The sequence below is a fragment of the Sceloporus undulatus genome, chromosome 9 (assembly GCF_019175285.1).
Source record: "Sceloporus undulatus isolate JIND9_A2432 ecotype Alabama chromosome 9, SceUnd_v1.1, whole genome shotgun sequence".
NCBI classification, from domain to species: Eukaryota; Metazoa; Chordata; class Lepidosauria; order Squamata; family Phrynosomatidae; genus Sceloporus; species Sceloporus undulatus.
The window spans coordinates 22627386-22644663 of record NC_056530.1 but is presented as its reverse complement, the minus strand read 5'-3'; the positions used below and the strand labels follow the sequence as shown (position 1 = coordinate 22644663).

The following is a 17278-nucleotide window of genomic DNA, read 5'->3' as shown; positions in this document are numbered from 1 at the left end:
GGTGACTTTACATTTGGCACATCCTCTCTTGGGGCACTGGGACATCTTGGCCACTAGGCCCACCTTACAAATGTTTGGTACCTCCTGGGCATCTTCTTAACCTGGCATGGTAACCCTGGCAACCTGGACATCTTTGTAACCCGGGCAACTGGACCATCTTGGCAACCCGGCAGCTCAGAGATCATCGTAACCTGGGAAACCAGGGCCTTTTATTTTTTTATTTTTAATTAATTGGGCAATCCAACTTAATAGCCTCAGATCTAGTTGATGCCAACTGTATTAACGGTTCAGAGGAGGAGAAGTAATAAACAAAGGCCTTGTTTACCAAGTTCTTCTTCAGTGGTGGGAGAGTTGATCTCTAAATTCCATCTAAAAGGATGGAAACTGGGACCAAAAGGCCATCCAGTCTGGCCTTCTCTGCTCTAAAGCAATCCATAAATACTTACCTCTTCTCAAATAGCAAAGTTTGCAGCCAGGCTTGCAATGCACAGGGGATAGATGTTAGCAGACAAAAATTCAGCATGAAACCTGGAATGGATTCTGAAGTTTTAATTCATGGTTATGAGCTGCTTCAGATCTCTTGGCAGAAAGGTGAGACATATAAACATGTGGCTTAAGTAAGTCAATCCAGATTCAGTATGAGACAACCAAATATTTTCCGTGTAATGTTGCGCTTCATGATCCTGCTGTAGACACAGCTTGGGAAAGATGCTGATTTGGACAACAAGTCCCCAAATCCCCCAGCCAGGCTGAGGAATGGCCAACTGGCCAGAGGATTTTAGGAGTTATCGTCTCCAAAAGAGCCAGTATGACAGAGTGGTTTGAGTGTTGGACTACGATGCTGGAGACCAGGGTTCGAATCTCTGCTCAGCCATGAAACCCACTGGGTGACCTTGGGGAAGTCACACTCTCTCAGCCTCACAGGATGGCCATGGCAAACTCCCTGATAAAAGGCGCCTTTGGAGCTTTGGATCAGGATCCTCTACAGAATCCCTCCGAATCTCTCCTTGCAGCTTCATGCAGCCAAGAAAGATGAGAGTGTGGTCAAAATGGTAAAAGCTATCCATATGGGAGAACAGAGAGTCTTGGAGAAGCTGCAGCAGTTTGCTTTTGCCTGAGCCTCCTGGGAAAGACAAGATTCTGGTAGCAGAGAGAGAGAGAGACCAAGACATTTCAAAAGAGGCTGAAAAAGCGGGTTGAAAGAGGGTTAACTGGGATGCCTTTGCCCCACGGGGCAGTTGGACATATGCAGGGGCATTCGGACATTTGTTGTAATCCGGACCCACACTTTCCACCCAAGAAAGCCCAAGTCGGAAGGCAACAGCAAGGAGAAAGACCCAAGCGTGGAAAGGACAGCTCTTGTTATGCAACTTTTCTCTGTGTTGCTACAGAGCTTTAAGAAAACAGAGTGGGTGGCAGAAGGAGCGAGAGAGACAGCTGGCACATTTGAAGACAAACCCCAACACTGGAGGCGTTGGCAAGGAAATTGAAAGCATCCTCTGTGATCTGAAAGAGAGACAGTCCTCCCCTTTCCTGCCTTGTACTTTGGGAAATGAAGGGAGGCAGCCGCGCAGTCCCTTGAGCCATGGATTCTGCACTGTGACAGCAGCAGCCGCCAAAATCATCTGCAGATTTTGTTTGCTGCTGTTGTTAACCAGTCGATCTCAGCTCACGGTGACCCTTTGGATGAGACATCTCCAAAAGACCCCTGTCCTCCATTCCTCTGCTTAGGTCCTGCAAATTCATAGCCATGACCTCCTTAATGGAGTCCATCCTTCTAGCATAGTCTTCCTCTCTTTCCTAGTGTTCCTGTCTTTTCCAAGGAGTTGTACCTTCTCCGGATGTGTCCAATGTACGACAACCTCATTTTTGTCATCTTGGCTTCCAGGGAGGTTTCTGGCTTGATCTGCTCCAGGACCCATTTGTTTGCCTTTTTGGCTGTCGATGGCATCCTGAGCGCTCTTCTCCAAATGAATGGATTTTCCTCCTATCTTCTCTCTTAACTGTTCAACTCTCACATCCATCCATGGTAATAGGGAATACAATAGCTCCGCTCTGGACCCACAACAAACACCAACTCCCAGAATTCCATAGCCTTGAGCCAGGGCAGTTAAAGTGGTGCCAAACCGGGTTATTTTTCCAGTGTGAATGCAGCCCATGTTTCAATTGTAGCCGTGTTGTTTGAGGCTCTGGTTAATATCAATGCTACTAAGGAGGAATCAAAACCAAGGTGGACAGGCCCTGATATAAACACTACACATCCTCCCACCTTTCCTCCGTTGCAATATGATGCTTCGCCAGTTGCAAAGCATATAATTTTCATGCTTGACAAGTGCAGCTGTTTGCTCCTCAGGAGCCAAGAAATGCCAGCCTTTCCTCCCAGGGCCTTCCCTTGCACCCACTTTCTGTTGCTTTCTTTTGTCTACAGAAATTAATGCACATTAAAAATAGGTGCTTGTCTTAAAGGCAAAAAATAAAATAAAATAAGAGGAGGCGGAACATTCAAAAGTCAAAACAGCAGCTAAAAGTTGGCAAGAGAAAGGGAAACAGGTGCGGAGTGTACAGAAAGTGTACAGCTTAGGAAAGGTTTGAAGAAAGCATTTTCTTCAACCTGGCATGTTCATAGGTATATGCTAAGCTTTCGGCCTTTTAGGATGCATGCAATGTTTAAACAGCATACCTCCAAAGTGACCCAAAGCAGCTTTATTTTGGCCCATCTGTTTGGACCCTTTACAACTCTAAGAGGGTCCCAAGGGGTGGAAAATCTGGATCTACCAGCACTGATCCCCTTATTGAAAACCAGCCACCTTTGAGCATTAGGGAATGCAAGTGCAACACCAGGCTCCATGTCCATGACTCAGTTTCCCCTTCGCCAAGATCCTGACCTCTCAAGGAAGCACACCGCCACCTTGTCTCAACACAAAGTGAAGTGTCAAATGTGGCCCGGGTTTATTCAGTCCTCTGATGTGGCAGGATTTGAATTAGAGGCCATTCATCAAGGGAAGATGCTCAGTGCCGCAGAGATAATGAACCGCTATTGCTGCACCGACATAATCTCTCACTCTGTAATATGGGCTCAGCATTCTCTGAAATTACAAAAAAGAGCCCTATTCAGCCAGCCATCTCTTCTGCCATAGAAAATCATGAAGTGCAGCAGCTAGGGAGAGGATATTGAGCCAAGCGGACTCATGACTGAAAACATCTCACAACCAGACACCTCCCAAATGTGTCCAAGGCAGCACCCACTATCCCCAGACAGCATAGCTGGGGATTATGATCCCTGTAGTCTGGGAAGGAAAGGTGATGTAGGACAGAAGAGGGCAAACTGTTTCTCCCAGGTGTTGCAGCTCCCATAAGTCCAAGGCAGAATAACCAATGGGTAGGGATACTGGGAGATGCAGTTCTACAACAATTGGAAAGCAGTTTTTTATGGGTTTTTCAGGCTATGTGGCCATGCTCTAGGAGAGTTTATTCCTGATGTTTCACCAGCATCTGTGGGCAGCATCTTCAGAGATTTCTCTGAAGATGCTAGTGAAACATCGGGAATAAACTCTTCTAGAACATGGCCACATAGCCCAAAACCCCCACAAAAAACTATGGATGCCGGCCATGAAAGCCTTCGACTTCCAATTGGAAAGCTATGTTCCTCCCATCCATGGGCTGTATAATCTCTTTGGCATGCATTATTCCTGTTTTCATTATTATGTTCTAACAGTAAGATTTGTTGCAGTTAATATGTCTATTGAAAGTGCCAGCTAAAGGCAAAACTGTGAGCAAGTCCATGATGAGACACATGGAGCGCAGCTTGTTCTTCCCAAAGTCAATAAACACCATCCATTCCCCGACATTACATTTGACTCCATTCCTATTCAGAAGTTTCTCAGACGGATGCTGTCGGCATCTACACTGCAAAATTAACGCAGTTTGGCACCACATTCTCAAACAGGGAGCCTACTGGTCTAGCTCACAAGTTTGTTGTACTGTGGATATACATGTTCTCTCCAGTCAAATATATATATATATATATACACACACACATACAGTGCTTTTTTATTTGCATTTCCCCCACTTTCATGGGGGTCTTGAGCCCCTAGTGCCAGCAAATGTGGAGGACCCACTCTACTCTGTTACTATACAACTGGATGGCCATAAGTGCATTAATGCAACGTACGGTGTTTTCATTGCTTTGTAAAAATATACCTTCAAGTAGTCAAATCATTAATAATGATCTATCGATGTATGAGCCCCCTAACCCCACCTTAAAAACACTTCTAAGGTTCCTGCAAAGAAGGCATAGAATCACAGGGAAAGACAAGAAGGAGCATTCTTGTTAATATAACTTTTATTTCTGTGGCTACTGAGCATTTTAGAAAACAGAGGAGGTGGCAGAGAGAGAGAGAGAGAGACAGACAGCTGGTACATTTGGATGCAAACCCTTACACTGGAAAGGCAAATTCAATAGATCCTCTGTCGTCTGAATGAGAGAAAAACCCTCCCTCTTTCTGTCCTGGACATTTAAAAACGCAATCCCCAAAAGGAACGTATTCTCTCCATCAGACTAAACAAGCTTCTCATAAAGACTCAGCAAACAGGTCTCACTGGGGCCATGAGATATTTCACTCCAATTACTTTCATAGGGAACCTAATTACATTGTTAAAACAGAAGAATAATTCCTAGGTAAATATCCCACATTTTGGCCCATTTGGGTCTATTCCAGTCTGGACCAACAATTGGGATTAGATTACGGAAGTATTGTTTTCTCTCATTCTCCTCGTTTCCTTTTCAACCCATCCAGCTCTGAGTTCTCAATGTCAGATTTCAGCCTTTGACAACAAGCTCCCAAATTTAAAGGGGAAATTTTAGCAAAAAGGCTCAGGATTACCCCATTGATGGCAAGAGTCACGGGGACAAGGGGTTATAAATAGAAATGCTTGTCAACATGATTCTATTCAAGGCACAATATATATAGGACCAGCTGTCTTTCTAGTGTTTATTCCTTCCAAAAGCAGGCAAGGAAACAGCATGCAATGCAGATAATAATGCTCAGGAGGTCTGCCACGGCGCAAGACCCTCCATAAAATTGGCTGTAAGAGTGCTTTTACAGCAAGATATAAAGGATTAGGGCTTGATTTGACTGAGTCTGGCTGCTGTTGCAGATACTGAAGTCTGAACAGTTGGGGCAGGAGCATATCAGCTGCCTCTGGGTCTTTAAAAAGGTAGAAGCCTCTATAGCTAGCATTAGTTAAATAATTTCCAATGGACTTCAGCAGTCCTTACAATCTATTGCTTTTTCACACAAAGTGCTCTTAAAATGGGGAACACTTCCTTCATATGCCACCACATCGGTCTAACCTGATTTCCATCCAACAGCCCTGACTGTTAACAGATGATGTTGAAACCATGGCCAACACCCATTTCCCCCAGAAGTGTGTTTTGTTGGCAACCAAGTGCGGTAAATGCCAGTTGCAGTGCGCTTTGCTCATGCACAGAAGATCTTTGGCACCCATTGCATCCTTGCAACAAGGCACGCAAGTCCAAATGGAGTGAATGGGGTGAGGTGACTTTGCTGGGGAAGGGACTGTCTAGGAACATGATCAGCGGCTCCCCATCCGAAATACAGATAATTGTTTAACCTATTCAAACTTGCAAAATATCTTTTAAAAAAAATCACTGAATTCTTCATGTTATGTTATTGATAGAAACCGAGCCAGCTTGGTAAAGAGGAAGCCAATGCCATTTCAAACTCAAACGCCTCTCCGACAAGACCCCTATCGGCATGTATGTATCCGGTGGTGTTAGTAGAAGAATCAAAAGGGTTAATATAAATATCAGCAGTACAATTTCTAAATGCAATTTAAAAACAATGCAACACAAAACAAAAATGAAAAGGTTTTCTTTTCTGCTTCAGAAAAGAGGAGAGGAGTGGAAATCAAAGAAAGAACGATGGAAGGAGGGAAAGAAAAATCTAGCAGGATCCTTTAGGGTTCCCCACATCAGAGAAAGTGGGCTGCAAAGTAGTACAGAACTCTAAGACATTCCCAAACTGGCTCGGTGGTGTCGAAGGAGGCATGGTGCGCCTTGCAGGCTGGCCCTTAGGAATACATGGTGAGCTGCAACCACTGCAATGGAAAGAGAACAGTCACCCTCTGCATCCTTTCCAAGCAAATAGTCCTCATCCCTTTGCCCTCCACAACCCACCTTTCTTTCCCACCCAAGTTCCCCTATTTCCATGCAACCTTGCCTCCTGCTTCCCTAACATGCCCTATCTATCCTCATCTTGCCACATTTATTTATTTATTTATTATATCATATCATATCATATCTATATCCTGCTTTTCTCTGAGTATGGGATCCAAAGTGGATCAATGAAGGGTCAGTTACCTTTCTTGGGCCACCCATCTTCAACAGCCTCCAACAATTTGCAATTGCAGGCAAATGGGCACCAATGCCTCGGAAGATGTGCCATTGTGCAAACAATGAAGGGTTTTTAAAAACAGAAATGAAAAACCACCATCCCAAAGGAAACAAGAGATGGACATCCTTCTTACCTCCCTCAGGGTCACACGGATCTGTCCACTGCCGTCTCTGTCCAGGGATTTGAAGGCACCTGAAAGTGGATGGGGTTATTTATTTATTTTTAGTATTAATTAGGACATCAGGATCAGAGAGTACTAAAAGCTAAAAAGAACAAGAGCTTTTAAAGAAATGTTCCAAAGTGGTATACAAAAATAACAGCATCAAAACATTCCAGTGATCCATAAATGCACATGGATGGAGGCATAAGAATTTAATCAGGCTTTAGAGCAGCAGATGTAAAGCCCATTAAAAGCAGCCATTAAACTCACAGTTAAAAATAACACCACTCTACCATCCTGAATGCACCTGATTTTGGAAGCTCAGCAGGTTCAGGACTGGCTTAAAGTGGGATAGGGAACCACCAGAATGTAATGGAAAAGTGGGAGGTGGCAAAAGAAAATGTGTGTTCAAGATTGGAATACGTTCAGGAGCACCCAGCTCAATTTGTCTCTTTTATTAACTAGGGTAGCAATTTAGGAAAACAAATGATCAGTAAAGGGGTGACATAGAGATACAATGGGCTCTTGGTATTCACTGGGGTTTGGTTCCAGGATCTCCATGAATACCAAAATCTGAGGATGCTTAAGTCCATTAAATACAATGGCATAGTAAAATGGCACCCCTCATATAAAAAGGAAAGATTGAGGTTTGCTGTCTGGAATATATATATATATATGTATGTATATATATAAACATATGTTCAAGCTGTGGATGGTTGAATCCATGCATGCAGAATCCACAGATATGGCGGGCAGACTGTACTTACGAAACATGGCATCCATGCGAACTAGGCAGCTGATGTAGTTGTCAAAATCCATGTTCCCATTCTCATCGGAGTACCTGCGCACAATCATGCTGTAAAGTTGCTCATTGAGCCGAAACCCTGGCAAGCAAATAAGCAAAAAGGAGGACGGTGAGGCATGTGCGAAGGGATATAAAAATTATTGATAACACTACAGAATTAATGCAATTTGGCACCACTTTCACTGCAATGCTATCAACTTATGGGCTTTATCCTTCTCTATCAGAAAGCTCTGGTGCCACAGCAAACTACAGTTCCTAGAATTCCTCAGGACTGAGCCATGGCAGTTAAAGTGGTTTCAGCCTGGATTATTCTGCAGTGCAGATGCAGCCCAAGTTGCTGAGAAGCTATTTCTTGCTTCTCTTTCTCCTACTCCTTTCTTACCTGCAGCCTCAAAGGCTCCTGGGAGTTCACTGCTGCCAATGGTCCCAGACCGGTCTGTATCAAACCGCTTGTAGATACCCTGAGGATGAAAGACGCCAAAGTTAAAAACAGAAGCATGTCAGCTTTGGACAGAAAAATATTCCCTTATAAACTTTCCCTCCAACAACCCCAACCAAGACCTTCTCGTTGTTACAACCCCAGCCGTCCCCAAAGAAACAATGAGCAAAACAGGAGAGCTAAGCACTGTTTCTGGTTACCTGCCACTTCTTGACATTATTCCAGAGGTATTTGAATTCATCAAATCCTAGTTTTCCAGTTGTGTCGCTCTGCAGGGAGGAGGGTCAAGGGAAAAGGAATGGAGACAGAGACATCCCACCCCACACTCCAGTGGTTGGAGGTATCAAGTCAGGAGCAGCCCAGGACTGGAGATTTTGGGGATCAAACCCCAAAGGGACTAGGAAAGTGTGGATTGGAGAATCTACAGTGGATCTGTAATACATATTTGTCTAGACATAAACACAGACACACACACATTTTTTCAAGACTGTCCTGAGAAGAGGGTCCAGACACTGAGATATGGTAACCTACCAATGGTTACATTGACTGGGGGATTCTGGGGCTGCGTTTGCATCTACACTGCAGAAATGATGCAGTTTGACTCCACTTCAACTGTCATGGCTCCATGCTGTGGAATCCTGGGATTTGTAATTTGTTGTGGCACCAGTGCTCTCTAACAGAGAGGGCTAAAGGTCTCACAAAACTACAGTTCCCAGAATCTCATTGCATTGCTCCAGGGCAGTTAAACTGGTGTCAAACCGAATTATTTCTGCAGCCTTGAAGGACTGGTCTGTCTTCCTGTTTGGAAAAATGTAGCCACCCTCCTTTGACAAAATATGAAAGCGATGGGACAAAACCTGGCCCTCAGAACACAAAGCCAGCAAAAGGATACGTCCATGACAGCCACCATGCTGCGACAGGTGTCAATCCCAAACCCATCAGTCTTCAAGTCCGGATCTAGAAAGCAGACATTGTCAGGAGGATTAAAAGACCCAGAAAGAGCAGAACTGGCTTTATCCTGAGTCAGGGAGATCTAGCCCAGTATTGGTTTCAGGGAGGATTCTTTCCTAGATCTATACAGAGATCAGAAATGTAGTCTCTCATCCCAGAACCAACCAGGCCCAACCCTGCTTAGCTTCTAAAATCAAACGAGACAAGGTATGTATTCACACTGCACCCCTTTAATTTCCAAGATCAATAAATCAATGTCATGTTTCGACTAGAGTCCTATCTCCAAGATTATGCATATACAAATATTCAGTATGCACAAAGTTTGTTTCATGCACAAAATTATTAAAAATCTTTTGTAGAAAATTACTTTTATTATTTTTAATAATTTTGTGCAAGAAACAAACTTTGTGCATACTGAATCATCAGAAAGCAAAGTTGTCTCTATCTCAGCCACTCATGTGGACAGCTTTGGATTTTGGAGTATCTTGGATTGAAGAGATAAAAGAGGCTCAATCTGTACCGCAGAATTAGTAATACAGGATCCTTGAGCTCAGAGTCAGCGAGTATAGTATAGAAACATAGAGATGAATGACAGAACCATGCGATTGATAGTACAGAACCATACAATCGCACAGGATCCCATGCTGAAAAAAAGGCAGGATATACAGGTGGAATCATGACGAGTCCATATGAGTTTATGAATCTGTGAAGGGAACAGGGAGAAGATGTACAGCTCCTATCCTATGCCCAGTCATTGAATAAAATATATCCCTCACTTACGTCTGGTAACCACTTTGTTGAGGATGTTCATCAGCTCTGATGCGCTTACTTCCATATCCTACAAAACCAAGAAGACAATGAAGCGGGCATCCTTTGAGGCAGCCATATACATCTGCCCTTCATATATGCTGAAATGCAGTGCCCAGAATCCAGGCTGGGGGATTATGGCACTCGTGGTCTAACACATCTGGAAACTCTCCCCCATAAAACAAAAACACCATCACAAAATCCCATGCATCTTTACTCAGAAGTCCCACAATACTCAGTGGGATATAGGGGCTGTACAAGCCACCTTTATCGGGGCTGCGGCAACCACATGCCACAGCCCTGATCTCTCCTTTCCACAGCGCAAAAAGGAACGATAAAAAGAAGCTCCTGGAAAGGGCACCATAGTTGCTGGTGTGCAGCTTTTCCATGCTCCTTAGCACTGCATCATATAGACGCAGCGCCAGAGGAGTGTCGTGACGCCGCACACCATGTGGAGCAATGCACAGCATCACAGCAGCCTGGAGGCGGAGTCAGGGCGTGCATCATGTGGATGCCATGCGCTGACTATACCCCCAGGCTGGCCTTAATGGCCGGTCTGTCGAGCCCCTTACTCCAATGTAAAAGTGCAGAAGATTGCAGCTTCAGAGTAGTGCCAGTTATGTTCTGTGACTGTGACAACGTGCCTTGTGTTTCTCCTTCCTTGAGGCTAGTCCTCAATATTTAGAGAGTATGAAATCCCTGACGGTGGAGTTTAAACAAGAACCCACATCCCACTCACATCTCCAGCCAGCTGGGTGAAAAGCCTCCGGAACTGCCGCACTTCTTCGCTTTCGTTGGATTCGATGTTGGAAAAGTGACTGCGCGGAGGCTGGGATGAGGAAAGAGAGAGAAAGACATTCATACACACAGTTTAAAAATAAAAAAAACAGAGTGTTAAGAAACTGTTGTGGTGTGCCTTTGGGTCTTTTCTGATTTAGGTGACCCTAAGGCAAGCAACTCCTGCCCCTGGGGCTAAGAGCAAGTTAATATGGATGATGGTATAATGGAATCTAAAGCTATGGTCCAAAAACAAAGTGGACCAGATGCACTGAGTGTAAACTGGAACTTTTGCAAATGGAAAAGAAATATAAGAAGGGAAGGGAAGGCCCTAGGCTGGATGTACTCAAATGACTTCTTCATCAAGTTAGAAATCCACAGATGTTCTGAGAAACAATCCCTTGCTGTGGATGATGGGCTCCTTTCTCCAACACAGTGCAGAAATTCAGAGAGCACCAAATAAAACAAATCATACAAGGGACTTACCGGAGGCTCTGGGTTATACTGAGCAGCCGCTTCGCTATTATATGGGCAAAAAGGGAGAGAGAGGGAAAGAAAGTATTATTAAGGGAGGGTTCTTTTCAAAGCTGGATGACCTATCACATTACAGCATTGCAATCCTGCCCTTGAATCTTCACAACAACCCTGCAAGGTAGGTCAAGCTAAGAAAGAATGCCTGTCTTAAAGTAATCCAGTAAACTCCATGGATGAGCAAGGATTGGGACCTGCGGTCACCCAACACTTGTACTCTATCCATCCAAAAATGCATATTAGTCAGAGAAATGTGTGCATTTTATTTATATTTTTAAAAAATCAATTCACTTATTTATTGCTAAATGACCGAGGCACCATCTGCAGTGCAGAAAATAACCCTGCCATGGAATTCTGGGATTTGTAGTTTGTTGCAGCCCCAGAGCTCTCTGACAGAGAAGGCTAAATAGCTGACAAAACTAGAAATCCCAGAACTCCGTAGCACTGAGCCACGGCAGTTAAAGTGATGTCAACCACATTTGAAAAGCTGGAAAGGTAAGAGAGAAAGCTCAGAACTGGGGCTTCTGTGATACGGCTTCATCCTCTTTAACTTGCAGCAACCTGCCTTTTGCATTGAGATTATTTGCATAAAGGATACCAGGAAAATGGCAGGTATGATTCAGCCGGCCAGAGAAAGGAAGAAGAGATATATGCACACAAGGATATTAAAAGGGATCCTTGTCTCTTGAACAGAGACAAAGGCTTTTTATTCCATTGCATGCACTCATCAGACCATTTGGGATATATCAAGTGCATTAAAATTTCTTTCCATCTTACAAAAGCTGGTCACTTGGAGGAGAATTCCTATCCTCCAGAGGTGGCCAGGAAAGTGGGCATGTATACAAATGTGTCATAGCAGCATTATAACACACAAAAATATTGACCATGAAGGAGCTACACAAATTCAACCTAGACAATGAAGAAACTGAAGCAGTAAAAGAGTTCCTGAACCTTGAAGCAAACATTGATAGGAATCAGTCAAGAAATCAGATGACTAGGAAAGGGAAGGACAGATCCTAGACAAGATCCTAAAAGTGGATATGCAACTGAGCATGAAAGTTAGCATTGTGCACATGCCACTGTATTCCTCAGATGAATCTTGGAGATGTCTCATCCACAGAGTCACCATGAGTTGGGATCGACTCAAAAGTGGTTAACAACAACCACAACAACCACACTCACCTGATGGCACTGATGACTCCTCCAAGGATACCCATCGCTCCTCCTCCTCCACCACCACCGCCTCCTCCTCCTCCTCCTCCGCCGCCGCTTAAAAAACCTCCGATGACGTTGCCGATGTTAATATTCCCACCTCCACTGCCTCCGCCGCCTCCGAGGAAGTTTTTGACCAGGAACATTTTCAGAAGCTTTAAAGGTTCAAATCAGAAGACCAGGGCCTATGAGATAATGGAAAACAAGAGATTACTAGATTACTCCGTGGATGAGCAAATCAGAGATTGCCAAACTGCTATATAAATGAAGGGCAATAACAATAACATAGAATACTTTTAACAATACTAATACTCATGCCCACGATGCCCACAGAGGATGCGCTACGTTTAAACCAAAGGTTCAGTGAATAATAGCCATGCGCTGAGTTCCTGCGGCTCACAACTTCCTTTTTTTTTGAACAAATGGGGAAAATAATAATGAATAAATCCTTCTCAGAAATAAGTTCAAAATCCAGGAAACAACGGTACACTTATTTAAAGTGCATTAAATTGCTTATATCTGTTTAGATCCAAGTATCCCCAAGGATTTCAGAGTGACATGCCATAAAAACACATTTAGGATTTTAACACACTTTGACAAGTGAAAATGAAAGAGTTTAAAACCAGAATGCTGCTGTGGTTTCAGTAATGGACTAGAACTGCATCTGCACTGCAGAAATAAACCAGTTTGACTCCACTTTAGCTGTCATGGCTCCATCCTTCAGACTGCTGGGATTTGTAGTTTGGTGAGGCATCAGCCCTCTTTGGCAGAGAAGGCTACAAACCTTGCAATACTATCAACTCTAGGATCCCATAGGATGGAGCTACAGCACTTAAAGTGGTGCCAAACCACATTATTTCTGCAGTGCAGACACACCCAGGAGCTCCATAAGCAGAATCAAATTGAAAGCACATAGCAGTAGTTACTAAAGTGCCATGTAGATCCTGCAAACTGCTGGAAGAAACCAATTCTCTGCTCGGTGCTAATGGGCCCCAGGGAGCCAAGCCAGGCTGAAAACCAGTTAATGCAATAAAAACCACACACATCTGCAGATTTGGATGGAATCAATGGTGCCTCAAAGGCTGTAATGAAAAGCCACGTCTTTATCAGCCATGGTTCCATATTTGCCACGGTTCCAAATGTTCACTTTATTTATTAGCTGTTTGGCTGCTTCCAAAAGTCCAGGGCCAGTTATTAGCCATTGTAAATGGGAAAATACACCCTAAATGCACCAACTGACCATGGAAGCTAAGCAGGGGCAGCCCAGGTTAGTCTTGGAGGGGAGACCATAAACTAATACCGGTTGGTGGAGGCTCTATTGCAGAGGAACAAACTGGCAAAACCACCCCTGAGGATTCCTGGCCTAAGAAAGCCTTATAAAACCCACAGGATGGCCAGAAACACACAGTCCTAAAAAATACCCTAAAGGCACCAGATACCCTTCTGATCTTGGAAGCTAAGCAGGGTCAAGCCTGGACGGTACTTGGATGGGAGTCCTCCAAGTGCTCTAGGCTGTATTTTAGAGAGCTAACTAATTTGAGCGTCAAAACGGCATGAATTCTGCAGTGTAGATGCAGCCTTTGTCTTTTAATTCATCCTCATGGGACTGACCTATACATACATACATACACACACACACACACAGTATATATCGTTTGTGTTGTTATATCTCCATATGTCCATTTGGAGAGCCAGCGTAGTGCATAAACATAATGGTTTGAGTCCTGGACTACAATTCTGGAGACCAGGGTTCGAATTCTGGTTCTGCCATGGAACCCCACTGGATATACTTGGTCAAGTCACACTCTCTCAGCCTCAAACGACAGCAATGGCAAACCTCCTCTGAGCAAATCTTGCCAAGAAAACCCGACAATAGCTTTGCCTTAGGGTTGCCGTAAGTTGGAAATGATCTGAAGTCACAAACATACACAGAGAGAATCTGTTTGCCAGCCGAGGTTCGACGAAGGTGGATTGTGGGATTTCAAGGAGGCTCAAGTGCAAAATACAAGCATTGCATGACTAGGCTACAAGGATACTACACTGCAGTGTGACAATGAACCTCACACAAAGACACACAACACACAGTGTTTGGACAAGGTTTGCATGGAGCTTTACTTATGGAACACACCCAGCCATGGAAAACAAGGGACGGAAAGGAACCGCACTGCAGAAATAACCCAGTTTGACACCACTTTCGCCCAAAGGGACCCAAGGACAGGTTACAATATATAAGCAAAATGGCTGCGCTACAAACATTTCCAAAGGAATAAACAGTCAGCCCAATTGAAACGTTCATTTTTAAAGCATCCACACTGGAGAAATAACCCGGTTTGGCGTCACTTTAACTGCCCTGGCTCCGCTCTGGGCCCCACAATGAACTCTAGCTCCCAGAATTCCATAGCCTTGAGCCAGGAAAGAGTTAAAAGCGGTGCTAAACTGGGTTATTTCTCTGGTGTGGATGCAGCCAGAAAGAAGCATGACACACCACTGGGGAAATAATCCGGTTTGACACCACTTTTAACTGCCATGGAATTCTGGGAAGGGTACTTTGCTGCGGTACTAGAGCTCCGCTGTGGCTCTACAACTCCCATCGTCCTTAAGCCACTAGGCCACTGGGGCTGATGGGACTCTGTGTCTCTCTTGCAAGTCCTCAGTTCTCCATCCTTCCATTGAAAGGCCCTTTGGAGCTGCTGCCACACTGCAGAGTTAATGCGCTTTGATTCCACTTCAGCCGCCATGGCTCCGTCTCAATGGGATCCTGGGATCTGTAGTTTGGGATCCTCTGCTGGAGCGCTCTAGTCCTCCCAAAAGGCTGAGGAAATGCCCAAGTTCCTTTCCAAACTCCAAGCCCCAGGATTATATATAGCATGCTGCCATAAGTGTTAAAGCAGTATCAAACCGCTATAAATATGTAGTGCAGACACACTTACTGTCCTTTCCTAAAACTGTAGTGTAGCCATGCTTATAATCCCTCCTTAAAACCATGAGTTCAAGGGATCACAAGGTCTCTTAGGAAGAAAAGGCAGAAAGAAGAACCACCCAGAAGGATCCAGAGATCCCAAAGATCTGGAAAGGGACCAGATCATGGATCCAGGAAGAGGAAATGTCGGGAGGAGGAAGGGAATCCAGGGGCCAAAATTAGGGGGTAATTCATCAGAAAAATCCCTGGGGAGGGAGTAGATCCCAAGGGATCCAGTGGGATCAGAGCAACTGAATTGGTAACAGGGGTGGGTAATAGGGGATCTTTCTCAAGAACCTGGCGCAGAGCTGGGAACAAGGGAATTTGGGGGGATCTAGTAGGCGGGAAGGGATCCAAGGGGCCCGGGAAAAGGATCCCAGTGGATCCTTTTTTAAAAAGAGAAACTAAGGGAAAAGGAGGAAAGAGAGAGCACTAAATAAATCGGGTGGGGAATGGAGGAAGCAGATCCCCCCTAAAAAAAGGTGGAGACCAATTGGGGATCCCAAGGGATCCACTGCAAGGGGGAAAAGATCCTGCTTGGGGCTGAGCCAGCCTTCCCTGTTTGGATCCAAAGTGGATCCTTTTGAGAGCAAGGAATCTCCAGGGATCCTCTGCCGGGGAAAGGGGATCCTGTTTGGGAGACAGGACCGGCTCCCCTGTGTGGACCCGACTTACCTGGCTGCGGAGGAGCTGCGAAGTGGTTCCGGGCGGATCTCCGGCGGGAGGATCCACCACCCCCACCCCCACCACGCCCGAGAGAGAGAGAGAGAGAGAGAGAGAGAGAGAGAGAGCCACTGCGGGCGGCGGATCCCTCCGGGTCCTAGCGCCCGCCTTGTTGCGCTTCCTCTCCTCTATTCCTTCCTTGCAGCGAATCCTGTGCTTCAGTCATAGGTGTTTATCAGACGAGCTCTTAAAGAGGTACTATTCCAGTGTGACTCCTCTAGCTGCCTCCTGTTGCATGCTGGGATTGGCAGTTTTAAGGAGGGGTATTTAGAATTCTCAGGCAGAGAAGTTCAGCTCCTTAAAACTGCCAATCCCAGCATGCAACAGGAGGCTGCTAGAGGAGTCACACTGGAATAGTAGCTCTTTAAGAGCATAGTGTGATAAACATCATAGACTGAACGGGAGTTCATGAAGAGCCATGGAGGGCACTCAGAGGCAGGAAGGCAGGGAGGGAGGGAGGAGTGCCATGGGCTCCTCCTGCTATGGTCCTCCCGTGAGGCTTCTGGGCCAAGGGTCAGGAGAGAATGTGGCCCAAGAAAGCCGCCATCACTGAGGGGGGTTGTGCAGCGTAGTCACTAAAGTTAAAGCGGTATCAACCCGCTATAGCAGGATTCACTTCAGGCCCAAGGGCCCCTGTTTCCTCCCGAAGGGTGTGCCTCCCTCCCTCAGAGAGGGACATTCTTGGCCTGTGATTCAGAGCCATTCCTTCGGAGGCCAAAGAGGAGGAGAGTCCCTTTCGTGGAAACCGGCAAATCCGGTTCCAGACCAGGAAGGAAGAGACGGTTTGGAGGCCTTCTTCGGCCAAGGCAGAACACAATGGAGGACTGGCCTCTTTGGCTGTTGCTGCAGCAATGGAAACTAAAATGGAGTCACTCTGGAGTCTTAGGCCCAAAGACTATTCATAGGCTGCATTCACACTGGAGACATAATCCGGCTTGGCCCCACTTTAACTGCTTTGGCTCAGTGCTATGGAATTCTGGGAGATGTCGTTGGTTGTGGCCCCAGAGCTCCCAGAATTCCATAGCATTAAGCCAAGGCAGTTAAAGTGGGGCCAAAGCAGAGCCTCACTCTGCTGCCACACTGCAGGAACAATCCAGTTTGAAACTGCTTTAACTGCCCTTGCTCAGTGCCATGGAATCCTGGGAGCTATACTTGGTTGTTATTTCTACAGTGCAGAACGAATATTAACAGCCCCTTGCTTAATAAAAATAAATAATAAAATCTTTATTTCTATCCCGCCCTTCCAAGAAGATCAGGGCGGCTTACAACAGTGCAACAGGTGCATACAAATACAAAGTTAAAAGCGCATAAACATCAATATACAAAATAAAAACAGCAATAAAAGCCCCATAGCCCGTCCTCATGGCCACGGAAGAGGAGGGGAGGCCCACAGGATCTTAATCGGGGAATGCCTGCTTAAATAGGAAGGTCTTGAGATCCTTCCTAAATTGGGCCAGGGTAGTAGATGAGCGGAGCTCGGTGGGCAGCGTGTTCCAAA

At 45.3% G+C, this 17278-nt stretch overlaps 1 protein-coding gene across 1 annotated transcript; it reads right to left on the bottom strand.

Moving 5' to 3' along the window:
- Positions 1-4324: 4324 nt before the first annotated feature.
- Positions 4325-15818, bottom strand: CAPNS1 (calpain small subunit 1). The gene is made up of 11 exons (XM_042439649.1): positions 15733-15818; positions 12069-12283; positions 10842-10875; positions 10318-10407; positions 9552-9609; positions 8713-8777; positions 8021-8089; positions 7764-7842; positions 7344-7460; positions 6550-6608; positions 4325-6120 (listed from the first exon to the last, which is right to left on the bottom strand). The coding sequence occupies exons 2-11, from the start codon at positions 12242-12244 to the stop codon at positions 6094-6096; spliced, it is 774 nt and encodes a 257-aa protein (XP_042295583.1). The 5' UTR covers positions 12245-12283; positions 15733-15818; the 3' UTR covers positions 4325-6093.
- Positions 15819-17278: the final 1460 nt, after the last annotated feature.

Coding starts and splice junctions, on each gene's coding strand:
- CAPNS1 (XM_042439649.1), bottom strand. CDS start 12,244: ATGTTCCTGGTCAAAAACTTCCTCGGAGGCGGCGGAGGCAGTGGAGGT. Junction 10,876..12,068: donor GGAGTCATCAGTGCCATCAG/GTGAGTGTGGTT, acceptor CCCATATAATAG/CGAAGCGGCTGCTCAGTATA. Junction 8,090..8,712: donor GCATGGTGGCTGTCATGGAC/GTATCCTTTTGC, acceptor TCCTCCCTGCAG/AGCGACACAACTGGAAAACT.